General features: G+C 42.7%; 1 protein-coding gene across 1 annotated transcript in view; it reads left to right on the forward strand.

Moving 5' to 3' along the window:
* The window catches only part of LOC311138838 (corticotropin-releasing factor receptor 1-like), a gene marked incomplete at both ends in the record, with an annotated part of 131469 nt that overhangs the window by 110392 nt on the left and 4810 nt on the right, over nt 1-16267 (forward strand). Inside the window, 5 exons of the mRNA XM_084173643.1 lie at nt 1373-1493; nt 11806-11959; nt 12078-12138; nt 13767-13839; nt 15151-15236. Coding sequence (XP_084029769.1) covers nt 1373-1493; nt 11806-11959; nt 12078-12138; nt 13767-13839; nt 15151-15236 — 495 coding nt within the window. The remainder of the gene's footprint in view (nt 1-1372; nt 1494-11805; nt 11960-12077; nt 12139-13766; nt 13840-15150; nt 15237-16267) is intronic.

Consider the following 16267-nt stretch of genomic DNA (forward strand, 5'->3'; position numbering starts at 1 on the left):
AGTCACATCTTTCCATAGAGTTTGTAGGTAATTCGGCCGCTACATACAATCGGTGAGAAGACCGATGTTCGGGATGTCTCATAGTCTGACAAACACCGCTCTACCTCTGCAACCTTTCACCGCAGATGCGGTAGTGCGAATTCGGCTGATGCGGTGGATTGAGATGCATCCAATGCTAAAAAAACAGATTTCTGTAGCTTAAACTTATGGATTTTTATGGGATTTCTTTATTATGCTAATTCGATTTCCACGGGGCGTGGACATCGACTCTAGGGGGTTTAAACATGTTCAACTGCTTTCATTGGTTTATTCTCTCACTGCCATGAGTTTAAGACAAGGGTTTAGCTATCTTGAAATTGAGTAAATTTCCAAGACGAAATCCAGGAACATTATTATATAAACTTAAGGAAAAAATGGCACTTACGAAGAAATGTATTCTTAAGAAGGTTTTGTGAATCTGGGCCCTGCTGGTCCTGGATGCTTTCCTTTCCTGGTGTCTTATTACCTCCAAGTTTGTACACAAATTGTGTGAATTAGAACCTTGACTGATCTAATAAACCGTGTATTAGCTGGTCCAATTCTATCAGTCACTCCTGTGAATTGAATAACCTGCTGGGCTGCTGGTGCTACTGAAGCATGGGGAAAGGATTGATCAGCCTGCCCTACTCTACTGTTAGAGGGTAATGGGAGATTATTGTGAGTTGGTTTGCTTTGCCACTGGAGGTGGGGTGAAGTGGTTAGAACAGAAGAGAGAAAGTGATACACCACCTGCTTGAGGGAGCAGGTCTTGTCTAGCTCTTTAGACTTACTGTAAGGAATATGTAAATTGTGGAACACGCTCAAATACATGCACATGCTGTACTAATTATGCAAAACACACATCCACAAACACACACACAAAGTTCCCCACTGTCTCGTTTAACATCCCTCTTTTTATTATGGTCCCATTATCCATCATCCCGTCATATGTATTACCATCCATGCAGGTGGGGGTAAATGGCACTGCATAACATTATACTGCATACCATGAGGAATTGACGTGCTCAACTCAAAAGTTTGTAATAAGAAAAAATATTTTGGCCGCTGGATTCAAAAGGCATAATTATACTGAAGAAGGAAAAACCTGCACTCACTGTAAACACTGCAATAATTATACTGCATACAGTACCACCAGCCCTTAACCTGTCCTCTGTTCTCTCCTTTACCTCCAGGAGTATTACAGTGCAATGTATTGATTTAGGGGTAAAGAACCGTGATACATATCTTTTTGCAAAAGCTTCAAAATGTGATGCATGATACCATGTTGCACTGTACAGTATAATGAATAGGTACCAGTGCTTACCCGTTCCTCGATTTTCCTCTCTCCCACCAGGAGTATCCGCTGCTTGAGGAACATCATCCACTGGAACCTGATCACAGCTTTCATCCTGAGGAATGCCACTTGGTTCGTCGTACAGCTCACCATGAACCCAGAGGTGCACGAGAGCAATGTGGTGAGTACAGGGAAGTTAAATGTACATCTATTTCAGGCCACTTTATATGCAATATACAAATACATACAGGTAACTGCCATAATAAAGGAAACACCAACATAAAGTGTCTTAATAGGGCACCATCACGAGCCGTCAGAACAGCTTCAACGTGCCTTGGTATAGATTCTGCAAGTGTCTGGAACTCTATTGAGACTGTTTTGTTGATGGTGGTGCGAAACGCTGTCTCAGACGCTGCTCCAGAATCTCCCATAAGTGTTAAAATCTGGTGACTGAGACGACCATGGCATATGGTAAACATCATTTTCGTGCCCATCAAACCATTCAGTAACCACTCTTCCCCTGTGAATGGGGGCATTGTCATCCTGGAAGAGACCACTCCCATCAGGATAGAAATGATTAATCATAGATTGAAGGTGATCACTCAGAATGGCTGTGTATTTATTGGTGTTTACCTTGCCCTCTAAGGGGTTGAGTGGACTTGCCAGGAAAATGCACCCCACACCATAACAGCTCAAATGACTCAAACAACTCAAGTGTTTCCTTTATTTTGGCATGGTTTTACCTGTATATACAGTGGGGGAAAAAAGTATTTAGTCAGCCACCAATTGTGCAAGTTCTCCCACTTAAAAAGATGAGAGAGGCCTGTAATTTTCATCATAGGTACACGTCAACTATGACAGACAAAATGAGAAAAAAAATTCCAGAAAATCACATTGTAGGATTTTTAATGAATTTATTTGCAAATTATGGTGGAAAATAAGTATTTGGTCAATAACAAAAGTTTCTCAATACTTTGTTATATACCCTTTGTTGGCAATGACACAGGTCAAACGTTTTCTGTAAGTCTTCACAAGGTTTTCACACACTGTTGCTGGTATTTTGGCCCAGTCCTCCATGCAGATCTCCTCTAGAGCAGTGATGTTTTGGGGCTGTCGCTGGGCAACACAGACTTTCAACTCCCTCCAAAGATTTTCTATGGGGTTGAGATCTGGAGACTGGCTAGGCCACTCCAGGACCTTGAAATGCTTCTTACGAAGCCACTCCTTCATTGCCCGGGCGGTGTGTTTGGGATCATTGTCATGCTGAAAGACACAGCCACGTTTCATCTTCAATGCCCTTGCTGATGGAAGGAGGTTTTCACTCAAAATCTCACGATACATGGCCCCATTCATTCTTTCCTTTACACGGATCAGTCGACATGGTCCCTTTGCAGAAAGACTGCCCCAAAGCATGATGTTTCCACCCCCATGCTTCACAGTAGGTATGGTGTTCTTTGTCCTCCAAACACGACGAGTTGAGTTTTTACCAAAAAGTTCTATTTTGGTTTCATCTGACCATATGACATTCTCCCAATCCACTTCTGGATCATCCAAATGCACTCTAGCAAACTTCAGACGGGCCTGGACATGTACTGGCTTAAGCAGGGGGACACGTCAGGCACAGCAGGATTTGAGTCCCTGGCGGCGTAGTGTGTTACTGATGGTAGGCTTTGTTACTTTGGTCCCAGCTCTCTGCGGGTCATTCACTAGGTCCCCCCGTGTGGTTCTGGGATTTTTGCTCACCGTTCTTGTGATCATTTTGACCCCACGGGGTGAGATCTTGCGTGGAGCCCCAGATCAAGGGAGATTATCAGTGGTCTTGTATGTCTTCCATTTCCTAATAATTGCTCCCACAGTTGATTTCTTCAAACCAAGCTGCTTACCTATTGCAGATTCAGTCTTCCCAGCCTGGTGCAGGTCTACAATTTTGTTTCTGGTGTCCTTTGACAGCTCTTTGGTCTTGGCCATAGTGGAGTTTGGAGTGTGACTGTTTGAGGTTGTGGACAGGTGTCTTTTATACTGATAACAAGTTCAAACAGGTGCCATTAATACAGGTAACGAGTGGAGAACAGAGGAGCCTCTTAAAGAAGAAGTTACAGGTCTGTGAGAGCCAGAAATCTTGCTTGTTTGTAGGTGACCAAATACTTATTTTCCACCATAATTTGCTAATAAATTCATTAAAAATCCTACAATGTGATTTTCTGGATTGTTCTTTCTCAATTTGTCTGTCATAGTTGACGTGTACCTATGATGAAAATTACAGGCCTCTCTCATCTTTTTAAGTGGGAGAACTTGCACAATTGGTGGCTGACTAAATACTTTTTTTCCCCACTGTAGTTTGCTGTGATACACTGTGATGCAAACACAGAAGGGCAATAAATTCATGCAGATATGGAAGCACACACACACATTTTGACACCCACACACCCACACAAAAATCCCCACCTCTCCTTCTATTACTTTCCCTCTCTCTCCAGGCTCACTAATGAACACACACATGCACACACACACACACACTTTCACTCATCCATCTTTTTCCCCTTTCCGATCAAATTGGATTGCAGTTTCCCAGCTACAATTTCCAAAACATCTCCAGGGTCCGGGCGCACACACACACACACACACAAACACACATTCACACACACACTCCTAACTAACTAAGAGGCATTGGAGTACCATCATGTCATCCTGGTTCACTGTTAATTGCCCCTCAGCTCGCCTGCCTCTTGACGTTATTGCTTGTGCAAACATCCCTCACCTCAGAGAAGAGAAGACGCTCCCTTTCCTTTCCAGCTCTTTCAATTAGCCTCTGCCACTACTTTACTAATTAGCTCATTATCCCCTCCGCCCCCCCCCCCCCAGCCCTCAGAAATTAATGAATCCAACCCCCACTGTCAATATCTGACCTAAGAAGACAAACTGAGCGCGCTCAAAGCGACCCAGTCAGTTAGCCCTCCTCCTCCACCTCTTCTTCTTCCATTCTGAGAAGAAACAAGATGGCTGCCGTCAGCCATTAGCCATGAGAAGTTCTGCTTGTCAGTTGAAAGACGGAGGCTTGACGGCTCGTTTCATTTATTATTTGCACAAGGTCGTGGAGCGAGTGACCTGCGGAGGAACACAGCGCAGTACATATGTCAGGGCTAATATGTAATATGTTAAAGGGCAACAGAACAAGTCAAAGGTTGTCAGATCATAACTGTATAAATTGATTGCTTTAGGGAGGTTTTGGGTGGGGTTAATAAAAGATCAATTACTTACTGATTAGGTTTCTTTCAGTTTTTTTTTTCTTAGACCACATTCCATTGACAGGAATATTTGGAGAATACGAAATGTATGAAATGTTAGAGACTGGTATTCTTTAAGGGCTATATAATGACAGTGTCCGAAATCTGGCTTGCCTACTACTTACAGTGCATTCGGAAAGTATTCAGACCCCTTGACTTTTACCACATTTTGTTACGTTACAGCCTTATTCTAAAATGTGTTAGATAGTTTTTTCCCCTCATCAATCTACACACAATACCCCATAATGACAAAGCAAAAACTGGTTTTTAGAAATGTTTGCAAATGTATTAAAGATAAAAAACTGAAATATCACATAAGTACTCAGTACTTTGTTGAAGCACCTTTGACCGCGATTACAGCCTGGCGTCTTCTTGGGTATGATGCTTGGCACACCTGTATTTGGGGAGTTTCTCCCAATCTTTTCTGCAGATCCTCTCAAGCTCTGTCAGGTTGGATGGGGAGCATCGCTACACAGCTATTTTCAGGTCTCTCCAGAGATGTTAGACCGGGTTCAAGTCCGGGCTCTGACTGGGCTACTCAAGGACATTCAGAGACTTGTCCCGAAGCCACTCCTGCGTTGTCTTGTCTGCGTGCTTAGGGTCCTGAGTGCTCTGGAGCAGGTTTTCATCAAGGATCTCTCTGTACTTTGCTCCTTTCATCTTTCCCTCGATCCTGACTAGTCTCCCAGTCCCTGCCGCTGAAATTCACGCTTCCTTCTATTAAGGCAAGTCATTCAGGTCCTGAGGCAGCAAAGCATCCCCAAACCGTCACACTACCACCACCATGCTTGACCGTTGGTATACGTTTCTTACTGTGGAATGTAGTGTTTGGTTTTTGCAAGGCATAATGTCGTCCAAAAAGTTATACTTTTGACTAATCTGTCCATAAAACATTCTTTCAAAAGGCTTGATGATCATCCAGGTGCTTTTTGGCAAACTTGAGTCCACCTTTTGGATGAGATGGGTCCCATTATGTCTGGCGAAAACCAAACATTGCATTCCACAGTAAGAACCTCATACCAATGGTCAAGCATGGTGGGGGTAGTGTGATGCTTTGGTTGATGCTTTGCTGCCTCAGGACCTGGACGACTTGCCTTAATAAAAGGAACCATGAATTCTGCTCTGTATCAGAGAATTCTACAGGATAATGTCAGGCCATCCGTCTGTGAGCTGAAGCTGAAGCGCAGCTGGGTCATGCAGCAAGACAATGATCCAAAACACACAATCAAGTCTACATGAAAATGGTTAAAAAGCTACAAATTGGAAGTTTTGGAATGGCCTAGTCAAAGTCCAAACCTAATCCCAATTGAGATGTGGCAGGACTTGAAATGAGCAGTGCATGCGTGAAAACCCACAAATGCCACTGAGTTAAAGAAGTTCTGCATGCAAGAGTGGGCCAAAATTCCTCCACAGCGATGTGAGAGACTGATCACCAACTACAGGAAGCATTTGGTTGCAGTCATTGCAGCTAAAGGTGGCACAACCAGTTATTGAGTGTAAGGGGCAATTACTTTTGAACACAGGGGAATTGGGCGTTGCATAACTTTGTTAAGTTCCCTTTATCTAATATTAGGTTTTGGTTGAAGATCTGATAACATTCAGTATCAACATAATGCAAAAATTTAGAAAATCAGAAAGAGGGCAAATTCTATTTCGCGGCACTGTAAACTGCATACTGTGTAGTGAAAACCCACAAAGTCACTCACCAAAGTCACTCACCACCTTCCGGAGACATTTGAAACCCCACCTCTTTAAGGAATACCTGGGATAGGATAAAGCAATCCTTCTACCCCCCCCCCCCCACACACACAGCGGAGTCGCGCACCACCTTCCGGAGACATTTGAAACCCCACCTCTTTAAGGAATACCTGGGATAGGATCAAGTAATCCTTCTACCCCCCCCCCCCCCCCCCCCCACACAGCGGAGTCGCTCACCACCTTCCGGAGACATTTGAAACCCCACCTCTTTAAGGAATACCTGGGATAGGATAAAGTAATCCTTCTACCCCCCCCCCCCCCCCCCACCCACCCCACAGCGGAGTCACTCACCACCTTCCGGAGACATTTGAAACCCCACCTCTTTAAGGAATACCTGGGATAGGATAAAGTAATCCCCCCCCCCCCCCCCCCCCCCCCAAAAAAAAAAATTATAATTGTAAAGTGGTTATCCCACTGGCTATAGGGTGAATGCATCAATTTGTGAGTCGCTCTGGACTAGAGCGTCTGCTAAATGACGTAAATGTGCTCTTGAGCAAGGCACTTAACCCTAATTTGCTCCTGTAAGTCGCTCTGGATAAGAGCGTCTGCTAAATGACTAAAATGTAAATGTAAATGTAAAATGTGTAGTAATCGTACTACATACTATTTAGAATGTACTGTTTAGTAAATACTAATACAGTAAAAAACAAATATCAGCATACTAACCTTATCCTATTGAGCTAATGCGCAATTGCGTTGATTCCCACCATTCAATCATTTTGGTACAACGCATCCCCTCACCTGTTTATAAGCTGTTGTCAGACACACGTGGGTCTCGAAAGATGATTATCTTCCTATTTTCAAAAGGGGAGTTGGCTAGGTCAAAAGCAACTCTCGAACCTCAGGAGAGTTATTTTTCACTTTTGAAAGCTATAATTTTCTTGTTTTTCCTTGTCCTTGGTACACTGGGTTCCCCCTGCGAATGTAGAGGGGGCCATTGTGCGTCAGTGGCGGGGATGTCAGGGCGGTAACGATATCACGCTATCACACTTAACCACGGCCCCACTTCACTGATCAGACTGGGAGTCTCTCACCCTCAATGGGTCGATTAGAGCAGAGGCTAGAAAAATGGAGAGTTGTGAATGAATTGCAATCCTGATATGCCTGTAGACTACACAAGGGGTAGAGTGGAGGGTATTGGAAAGGGCAACTTGGGATCTTAGCCCAAATACACTGAGATTGCTGGCTGTAGAGTCCCATTTTCTGTTTGACTTTGTGATGATTTGATGGGTAGTACCGACTCAGGGAGTCTGTTGGTATGTCCTTGAAGTAAGTGGGGTGAGACTGTGAAGCTAGACAAGAGGCAAGATACAATGAGAGTCAATGACACTTTTATATTGAATACAGATTTTTCCCACTCAGTACATTACTCTATTCTTTTCACTAGGTACCATATGGAGGACACCTGTGCAAAGTAGGTGAATAATTATGATGACATTTAATTCAGCCATCAAGCTGCCTCTTTCCCTACAACATTCAATGGGCAATGAGCAGATAGTTGTATGGTAGCTTGACGTTTTGAATAACTACCTGAACAAATACTGAATTAAATGATTTGTTCTTATTGTGTTTAAAAGGAGGTAAATAAGTAACACCTGATTTGGAATGACTCCTTGTTTTGATTGTGACCCAAGGCCACTCCCCACCTGCATGACAATAAGGAGTTCGCTAGTCTTACAATTGTCAGGGACTTTTCATGAAACTACTATTGTTGAACACTTAGACAACACATTCATCACAGGCCTTCAAAGGCCTTCAGAGATGCACTTTGCTACTTTTGAACAAACGCCAAAGGGGAGCATCTCCCCCCTACTTCCGAACCGATGTCATCACCCAATGAGTCGTGTCACCTCCGTCTTCAGGGAGAGATTACGGACTGACAGATCTCCTGTCTCATCTCCGTCTTCAGGGAGAGATTACGGACTGACAGATCTCCTGTCTCATCTCCCAGCTGTAGACACCTAGTCCAGACTGATGAGTAGCGCTCAGAGGGCTGTAACCCCAGCCGGGCCTCTACGCACCACCCAAAATACAATCTTGGAGTCGAAAAGTACACATTTCGGACAGCAGTGTGGGTGTATCCCCCAAGTGCCATTCTCTGACTCTCTCAATCCCAAGTAACACTCCCAAGTGACTCTCAATGATCTGGTCTCAGTAATTGTCAAAGAAGATAGAGGTTGAAGTGTTAGAAGTGGCATACAGATGTGTACTATCTTAAATTGACCAGTTTCTCACAGCATGAAAATAATCCTGCAGCAACAGGGAAGGTGAATTATAATGTGGATTTCAGTTAATGGAAATTTTTGTAGGTGTTGATAAATGTTTCTTTAAGGCAAATAGTTTGAAATTTCAAGTGGAAATTGCAAACTTTAGAACCCTTTTTAAACCTCGAATACACTACAATTAGCATTTTATACTGCGCAGGAAAATGATCTGCGACAACAGAGTGATCAAATTAATATAGCACATCTATATTGACTTTGGACTTGTTGAGAGGTATTGTCAGTGTTGGATGACTCAGATTGTCGTAGGCCATGGGAAGTGAGAGCTATGATGCAGTTTAACAAGTAATGCAGGAGGTCAAATCTGCCATTCTTAAACTGCCGCAGTGAACTTTGTTTGCCAGACATCTGCCTAAGAACCAGTCCCAAACTGGAAACATTCAGAGAGTCCTTTTGACACTACTCCGAGCATGATCGAGAAGCTCAAACAAGCTGCATATGTCAAATAATGATCGCAAGGAGGAGTTTCAGTCTCAGATTGAGCGTTTTTTAGAGAGACTACCCACTGGGCACACACTGGTTGAATCAATGTTGTTTCCACGTCATTTCAATGAAATTACATTGAACCGATGTGAAATATAGATGTTGAATTGACGTCTATGCCCAGTGGGAAGTGGCGAATAGGAACGAAAGTAACACTTTTCATTTTTTTCCCTAATTACTCAGAGATCGATTGAGCTAAAGACACCATATTTTATGACAAACAACTTATACATGTCCTCTACCGTTAGCAACTGTAATTTCATTTATAGGGTAAATTAGTTGAAATTAAATAGACAGAGAACAGAACTACAGCAACGTTACTTTTTTCTACCTGCCGGCAGGGCGGGAGTAACACAGCCTTGGGAAGGAAGTAACAGCTGGCAAGAAGTGCACAATATCTGTCTTATCTCCATGTTTCTGGTTTGTAATGCTCATTACTTTTAACAAATGTACTATCAGACATAATGTAATGTTTGTGTCGATTTGAATAATTAATGCTATAGGTTCATAATTTATGAAAATGAACCATGCGTTAACATCGCAATGTTGTGCAACCACAATATTTTGCCTTACAATATGAATCTGACTAAAATGGATCACATAATAGCTATACTAACCATCATTTTCTTATCTCACTTTAATGGGAATGTAGTAGGATACAGTGGGGGAAAAAAGTATTTAGTCAGCCACCAATTGTGCAAGTTCTCCCACTTAAAAAGATGAGAGAGGCCTGTCATTTTCATCATAGGTACATGTCAACTATGACAGATAAATTGAGAAAAAAGAATCCAGAAAATCACATTGTAGGATTTTTTATGAATTTATTTGCAAATTATGGTGGAAAATAAGTATTTGGTCACCTACAAACAAGCAAGATTTCTGGCTCTCACAGACCTGTAACTGGCTCCTCTGTCCTCCACTCGTTACCTGTATTAATGGCACCTGTTTGAACTTGTTATCAGTATAAAAGACACCTGTCCACAACCTCAAACAGTCACACTCCCAACTCCACTATGGCCAAGACCAAAGAGCTGTCAAAGGACACCAGAAACAAAATTGTAGACCTGCACCAGGCTGGGAAGACTGAATCTGCAATAGGTAAGCAGCTTGGTTTGAAGAAATCAACTGTGGGAGCAATTATTAGGAAATGGGAGACATACAAGACCACTGATAATCTCCCTCGATCTGGGGCTCCACGCAAGATCTCACCCCGTGGGGTAAAAATGATCACAAGAACGGTGAGCAAAAATCCCAGAACCACACGGGGGGACCTAGTGAATGACCTGCAGAGAGCTGGGACCAAAGTAACAAAGCCTACCATCAGTAACACACTACGCCGCCAGGGACTCAAATCCTGCAGTGCCAGACGTGTCCCCCTGCTTAAGCCAGTACATGTCCAGGCCCGTCTGAAGTTTGCTAGAGTGCATTTGGATGATCCAGAAGAGGATTGGGAGAATGTCATATGGTCAGATGAAACCAAAATAGAACTTTTTGGTCAAAACTCAACTCGTCGTGTTTGGAGGACAAAGAATGCTGAGTTGCATCCAAAGAACCCCATACCTACTGTGAAGCATGGGGGTGGAAACATCATGCTTTGGGGCTGTTTTTCTGCAAAGGGACCAGGACGACTGATCCGCGTAAAGGAAAGAATGAATGGGGCCATGTATCGTGAGATTTTGAGTGAAAACCTCCTTCCATCAGCAAGGGCATTGAAGATGAAACGTGGCTGGGTCTTTCAGCATGACAATGATCCCAAACACACCGCCCGGGCAACGAAGGAGTGGCTTCGTAAGAAGCATTTCAAGGTCCTGGAGTCGCCTAGCCAGTCTCCAGATCTCAACCCCATAGAAAATCGTTGGAGGGAGTTGAAAGTCCGTGTTGCCCAGCGACAGCCCCAAAACATCACTGCTCTAGAGGAGATCTGCATGGAGGAATGGGCCAAAATACCAGCAACAGTGTGTGAAAACCTTGTGAAGACTTACAGAAAACGTTTGACCTGTGTCATTGCCAACAAAGGGTATATAACAAAGTATTGAGAAACTTTTGTTATTGACCAAATACTTATTTTCCACCATAATTTGCAAATGAATTCATAAAAAATCCTACAATGTGATCTTCTGGAATTTTTTGCCTCATTTTGTCTGTCATAGTTGACGTGTACCTATGATGAAAATTACAGGCCTCTCTCATCTTTTTAAGTGGGAGAACTTGCACAATTGGTGGCTGCCTAAATACTTTTTTCCCCACTGTATGTTTTTCACCATTTTCAATGACTATTCATGCTTAAATCAAATCAAATTTCATTGGTCGCATACACATATTTAGCAGATGTTATTGCGGGTGTAGCGAAATACTTGTGTTTCTAGCTCCGACAGTGCAGCAATATACAACAATACACACAAATCTACTTCCGCCCTGTGTTACTTTCGTCCCGGCTCTCCCCTATAAGCTTAAGCTTCAGAAGCTGCAGCCCTTCCTTACTCCCCGTCCTTGATCTCATTACATGTCTATAAAGAACCAGGTCTGCATCCGAAATGGCACCCTATTCCCTATATAGTGCACTACTTTTCCAACAGGCAGCAACCCCCTAAGGAGTGAGGAAAGGGAACCAGTGGTGCCTTTACAGCTCTCACTTTTTAGTTTTTACTAGCCCTTTTTCTTGTTCTTTCCTTCCTATCTATAAAAGTTGTGGTGCCGGCTGGTCACGGCAGCCTATAACTATTTCCACGTGACAAACTTCTTCTGGATGTTTGGGGAGGGCTGCTACCTGCATACAGCCATCGTGCTCACCTATTCCACGGACAAGCTGCGCAAGTGGATGTTCATCTGCATCGGGTGGTGTGAGTAGCCTACACTTAGTTAATCAAATGAAAGACGGATATGCGTTGATTGATTAATTTGACTGATCACAAAGAATGTAAGTAAACTGTAACAGAGACAATGTGTGATGTTTTACAGGTATCCCTCTTCCAATCATCATTGCATGGGCCATTGGCAAGCTTTACTACGACAATGAAAAGTAAGCACATGTATTTTTCTTTCTCATTCTCTCTCGGTTTCTCTCTATCTCTATTAATGTCCCTGTGGTATCCATTTGTCTTTGGAATCAGGCAACAATATTGTCCGTGTCTAGCTCCTCTCAGGCCCATCAGAGTGAAAATTGCACTAGATGAGAGAAGGATGTCGCCCAATCATCTCCTTCATTTTACTTTCTGCCAGGTCATTAAACGATCGATTCATCCTAATTTTAAGGGAGTCTTGGTGCACCTGTAACCGATAACTGCTCTGCATACAGAATAGCAGGTTGATGTTTTTTGTCATGAGTCTTGTCCTGGTGGCAGAACTGAGCGATTTCCCCAATCAACAGCTCTCTGCTGTCAAAGATATCACTCTGACTTAAATGCTTATTTTATAGCAAGGCACTTCATCATAACTCAGTGACCTTGTGGTTAGAGTGTTGTGAGTTTGATCCTCAGCCGAATCATACCAAAGACTATAAAAATGGGACCTGATGCGTCTCTGCTTTGTGCTCAGCATTAAGGAGATTGCGGGTAGGGGTGCTGAGAGTGCTGCAGCACCCCCTGAAAAAAAAGAATATATAAAAAATATATATTTGGAAAAATAGTTTTTTTCACAAAAGTAGAGCACTGGGCCTTTAATAGTCCTATATTAGCTGACCAATATAGCCATCTGCAGCGTGGGTAAAAACGTATTCCCCCGTCCGTCCGTCGAAGAATAATACAATCGCAGCACCCCCACCCCCAAACTACTTCCCACTGCTATGGGTAAGGCCCTGCGACAGACTAGTGTCCTGTCCGGGGGGGTGTACTTGTACATCAAAAAAGCTGCCTCACGCTACAGAAACTGTCCCAGCTTATGCAAGGCTACTTACTTATTCCATCATAAACCTGACTTGAAATAGCCTAAGCAAACATACTCCACATGCTTTCCTATTCTCTGACATTCTGCCCTCTAATACAGTCAGACAACACGCATGGTAGAGTTTAAAGTTCTTCACTCAACCAGCTGGTTGGCTGGGGGGCATCAGTTTCATTAGAGCTACACCAGGAAACTGACAGCCACTGTATCACATCAGAGGCTCCCGCTTACACAGGGGTTGCCGTGATCTCCACCCTCCGAAAACATGTCTCTCTCTCTCTCTCTCTCTCTCTCTCTCTCTCTCTCTCTCTCTCTCTCTCTCTCTCTCTCTCTGATGCCAACAAGGTGAAGACAGAACAAATGAATAATTCACTCTGAACTAAGTATGTAGAATTAGTGAATCTGGAGCATCTCATACCCTGGGAGAACGTCTTCTTTTCCTTGTTTCATCCCTTTGTTTTTACAGCAAAGTGGATGTAATTCCACAAATGATTTGTTTGAGGTGTTTTCTGCTGCTAGTGGGGGGTGCTGTACTTTACAAAGGCCTCTCTTATTATATGCCAGTACTGGCTTTGATAGGGTAAGCCCTCTCACCCACCTCTGATATCAATTAATGTGATTGGCCGAGGCCCATGCTCGTTTTAGTCAACTATAAAAAATTGTTGGCAAAGGTCCTGCAGTTGGCTTTGTCATTGAATAAATTTGATTGGTTGACCTTCTGACATCGGCCAGTATGATTGGCTCAACTCTCTGTGTTCTAAATTGCAGGTGCTGGTTTGGGAAGAAGGCAGGAGTGTACACAGATTACATCTACCAGGGCCCAATGATCCTGGTGTTGCTGGTAAGATGGTGTTACACAATTCTTTTCACATTTCTCCATATTTCTCCTCCTAGTATAGACATTTATAGACATAGTGTTCTAGCCTTGTCCTTGTTAGGTTTTCCTACATCCATGACCAAGCTCTTCCCCTTTACACTTTCCCTCTAACTGCGTTTGTATTTACAGCACCTCGCAGTTAGTAACACTGCCAAAATAACATTACTGTGCACTCAAGCGGAAACTGTGTTTCAAGGTCAAGTAATTGCTTCAAAACAAACAATAGAAAGGTCATTGACATTCAATGGTGTGTGAACTTTATACCGCAGCCTTCCAACGCACACATTCACGCACATACTGTAATACCATCATGTGAAGCTATTTGAACGACGTGACACCTACTACACATATGCAGAACTGACAGGGTAATTTGGAATGAATATGATGTATGATGAATATGTATGAATAGTATATGATCTGCAGCATGCTAAACTGTAACTGTTTTAGCTCAGCTTGACAATCTTAACACGTATCCCCCTTAAGCAAGTTTAAATATGTGACTGTTTTTCTCATGCCTTCTCCCTTCATAACTCACCAGATACTCACACATAACGTTGGAACATGATTTAAAATATGATATAACCAGCTGGCAACATTTTAATGTAAACAATTGATTTTATTGATTTGCCCTTAAAACCTCAGCAGTCAATCATCCTAAGACCTCGCTCTGAAGCATTACATTTGCTTTTTTTTTACTCCTTGTTTTGCAGATGGTTTTAATTTGATCAGAATTATGTTTGAGAGTTATGTTTGTGATGCAGTATTCATTGCACATACATCAGTCAATACACTGTATCAGCCCATTATCAGCCTGAAAACTTGAAACCCTGTGACACTCATCTTTTCCCATTGACAACAATGTATTGAGAAAACGTCAAACCTGTAACACTCATCTTTTCGCTTTGGCTGCAATGTATTGAGAAAAACATCAGCTACTGTGACATTTACCTTTTTGCAAACTTCCAGGATGACGTTTTCCTATGATATCATGTTGACTGTATTGAAACACTGTCTATGTAAATTAGACACAAGCCCAAGTGTTTGTCTTTCCCATGCATCCCAGATTTAACAGATTTATAATCTATACCACTCAGTAAAAATGCAGAGATTGCAAAAAAGTTTTTAGAGACTTTATTTGGCACCGGTCTCCTAGCATCACTTAAAGCCCAATACAGTTATTTCCACCACAGACAAAGATTGTTTTATTAAATGTTTCTCTCTCCTATTTGACCAATGTAAATCTTCTCTGAATTCTTATTTTCCCTCTGTTCTCAGATCAACTTTATATTCCTCTTCAACATTGTGAGAATCCTCATGACAAAGCTGAGAGCCTCCACCACCTCAGAGACAATACAGTACAGGTGAGCCAGGACCAAATGGACCCCTATTCCCTTAACAGTGCATTACTTTTGACCAGGCCCCCATAGGTAGTGCTATACCTCCTTGGATTTCTTCAAATTTTATTGTTTTACAAAGTGGGAATAAAATGTATTTAAATGTTCTTTTTTTGTCAACTATCTACACAATAGTCTAGTCCGAACACCCTCACCCAAAAACCTAGCAGGAATGTCACGGACAGCACCAACCGTGCTCAAAGGTCTAACCTCAGGTTGGGGAGTACTACAGATCAGCATATCCGGAGCCAGCACACTTTCAATTTCCGACTCAACACTAGTAGTGTCAGACGACTGATCAGAATCCTGGTAGATTGTCACAGATCAGACTGACAAAGCATCTTCAACCAAGTTAACAACATCAGGCACAGCACCATCCCAGCTGAGTGGAGTTTCACTATCAGAATTCTTGTAGGCTTTGGGGATCTCAGCCCCGAAACCTGAAGGATCTGGAGAAGGTCTGTATGGAGGAGCGGGCCAAAATCCCTGCTGCAGTGTGTGCAAACCTGGTCAAGACCTACAGGAAACGTATGATCTCTGTAATTGCAAACAAAGGTTTCTGTACCAAATAATAAGTTCTGCTTTTCTGATGTATCAAATACTTATGTCATGCAATAAAATGCAAATTAATTACTTAAAAATCATACAATGTGATTTTCTGGATTTTTGTTTTACATTTCGTCTCTCACAGTTGAAGTGTATGTATGATAAAAATTACAGACCTCTACATGCTTTGTAAGTAGGAAAACCTGCAAAATCGGCAGTGTATCAAATACTTGTTCTCCCCACTGTATGTACTGGATATCATTTTTATTTTACATTTTTAGTCATTTAGCAGACACTCTTATCCAGAGCGACTTACAGTTAGTGAGTGCATACATCATTTGTATTTTTCATACTGGCCCCCCGTGGGAATCGAACCCACAACCCTGGCGTTGCAAACGCCATGCTCTACCAACTGAGCAACATCCCTGCCGGCCATTCCCTCCCCTACCCTG

This window comes from Coregonus lavaretus, assembly GCF_964263955.1.
Source record: "Coregonus lavaretus genome assembly, chromosome: 2".
Lineage (NCBI taxonomy): Eukaryota > Metazoa > Chordata > Actinopteri > Salmoniformes > Salmonidae > Coregonus > Coregonus lavaretus.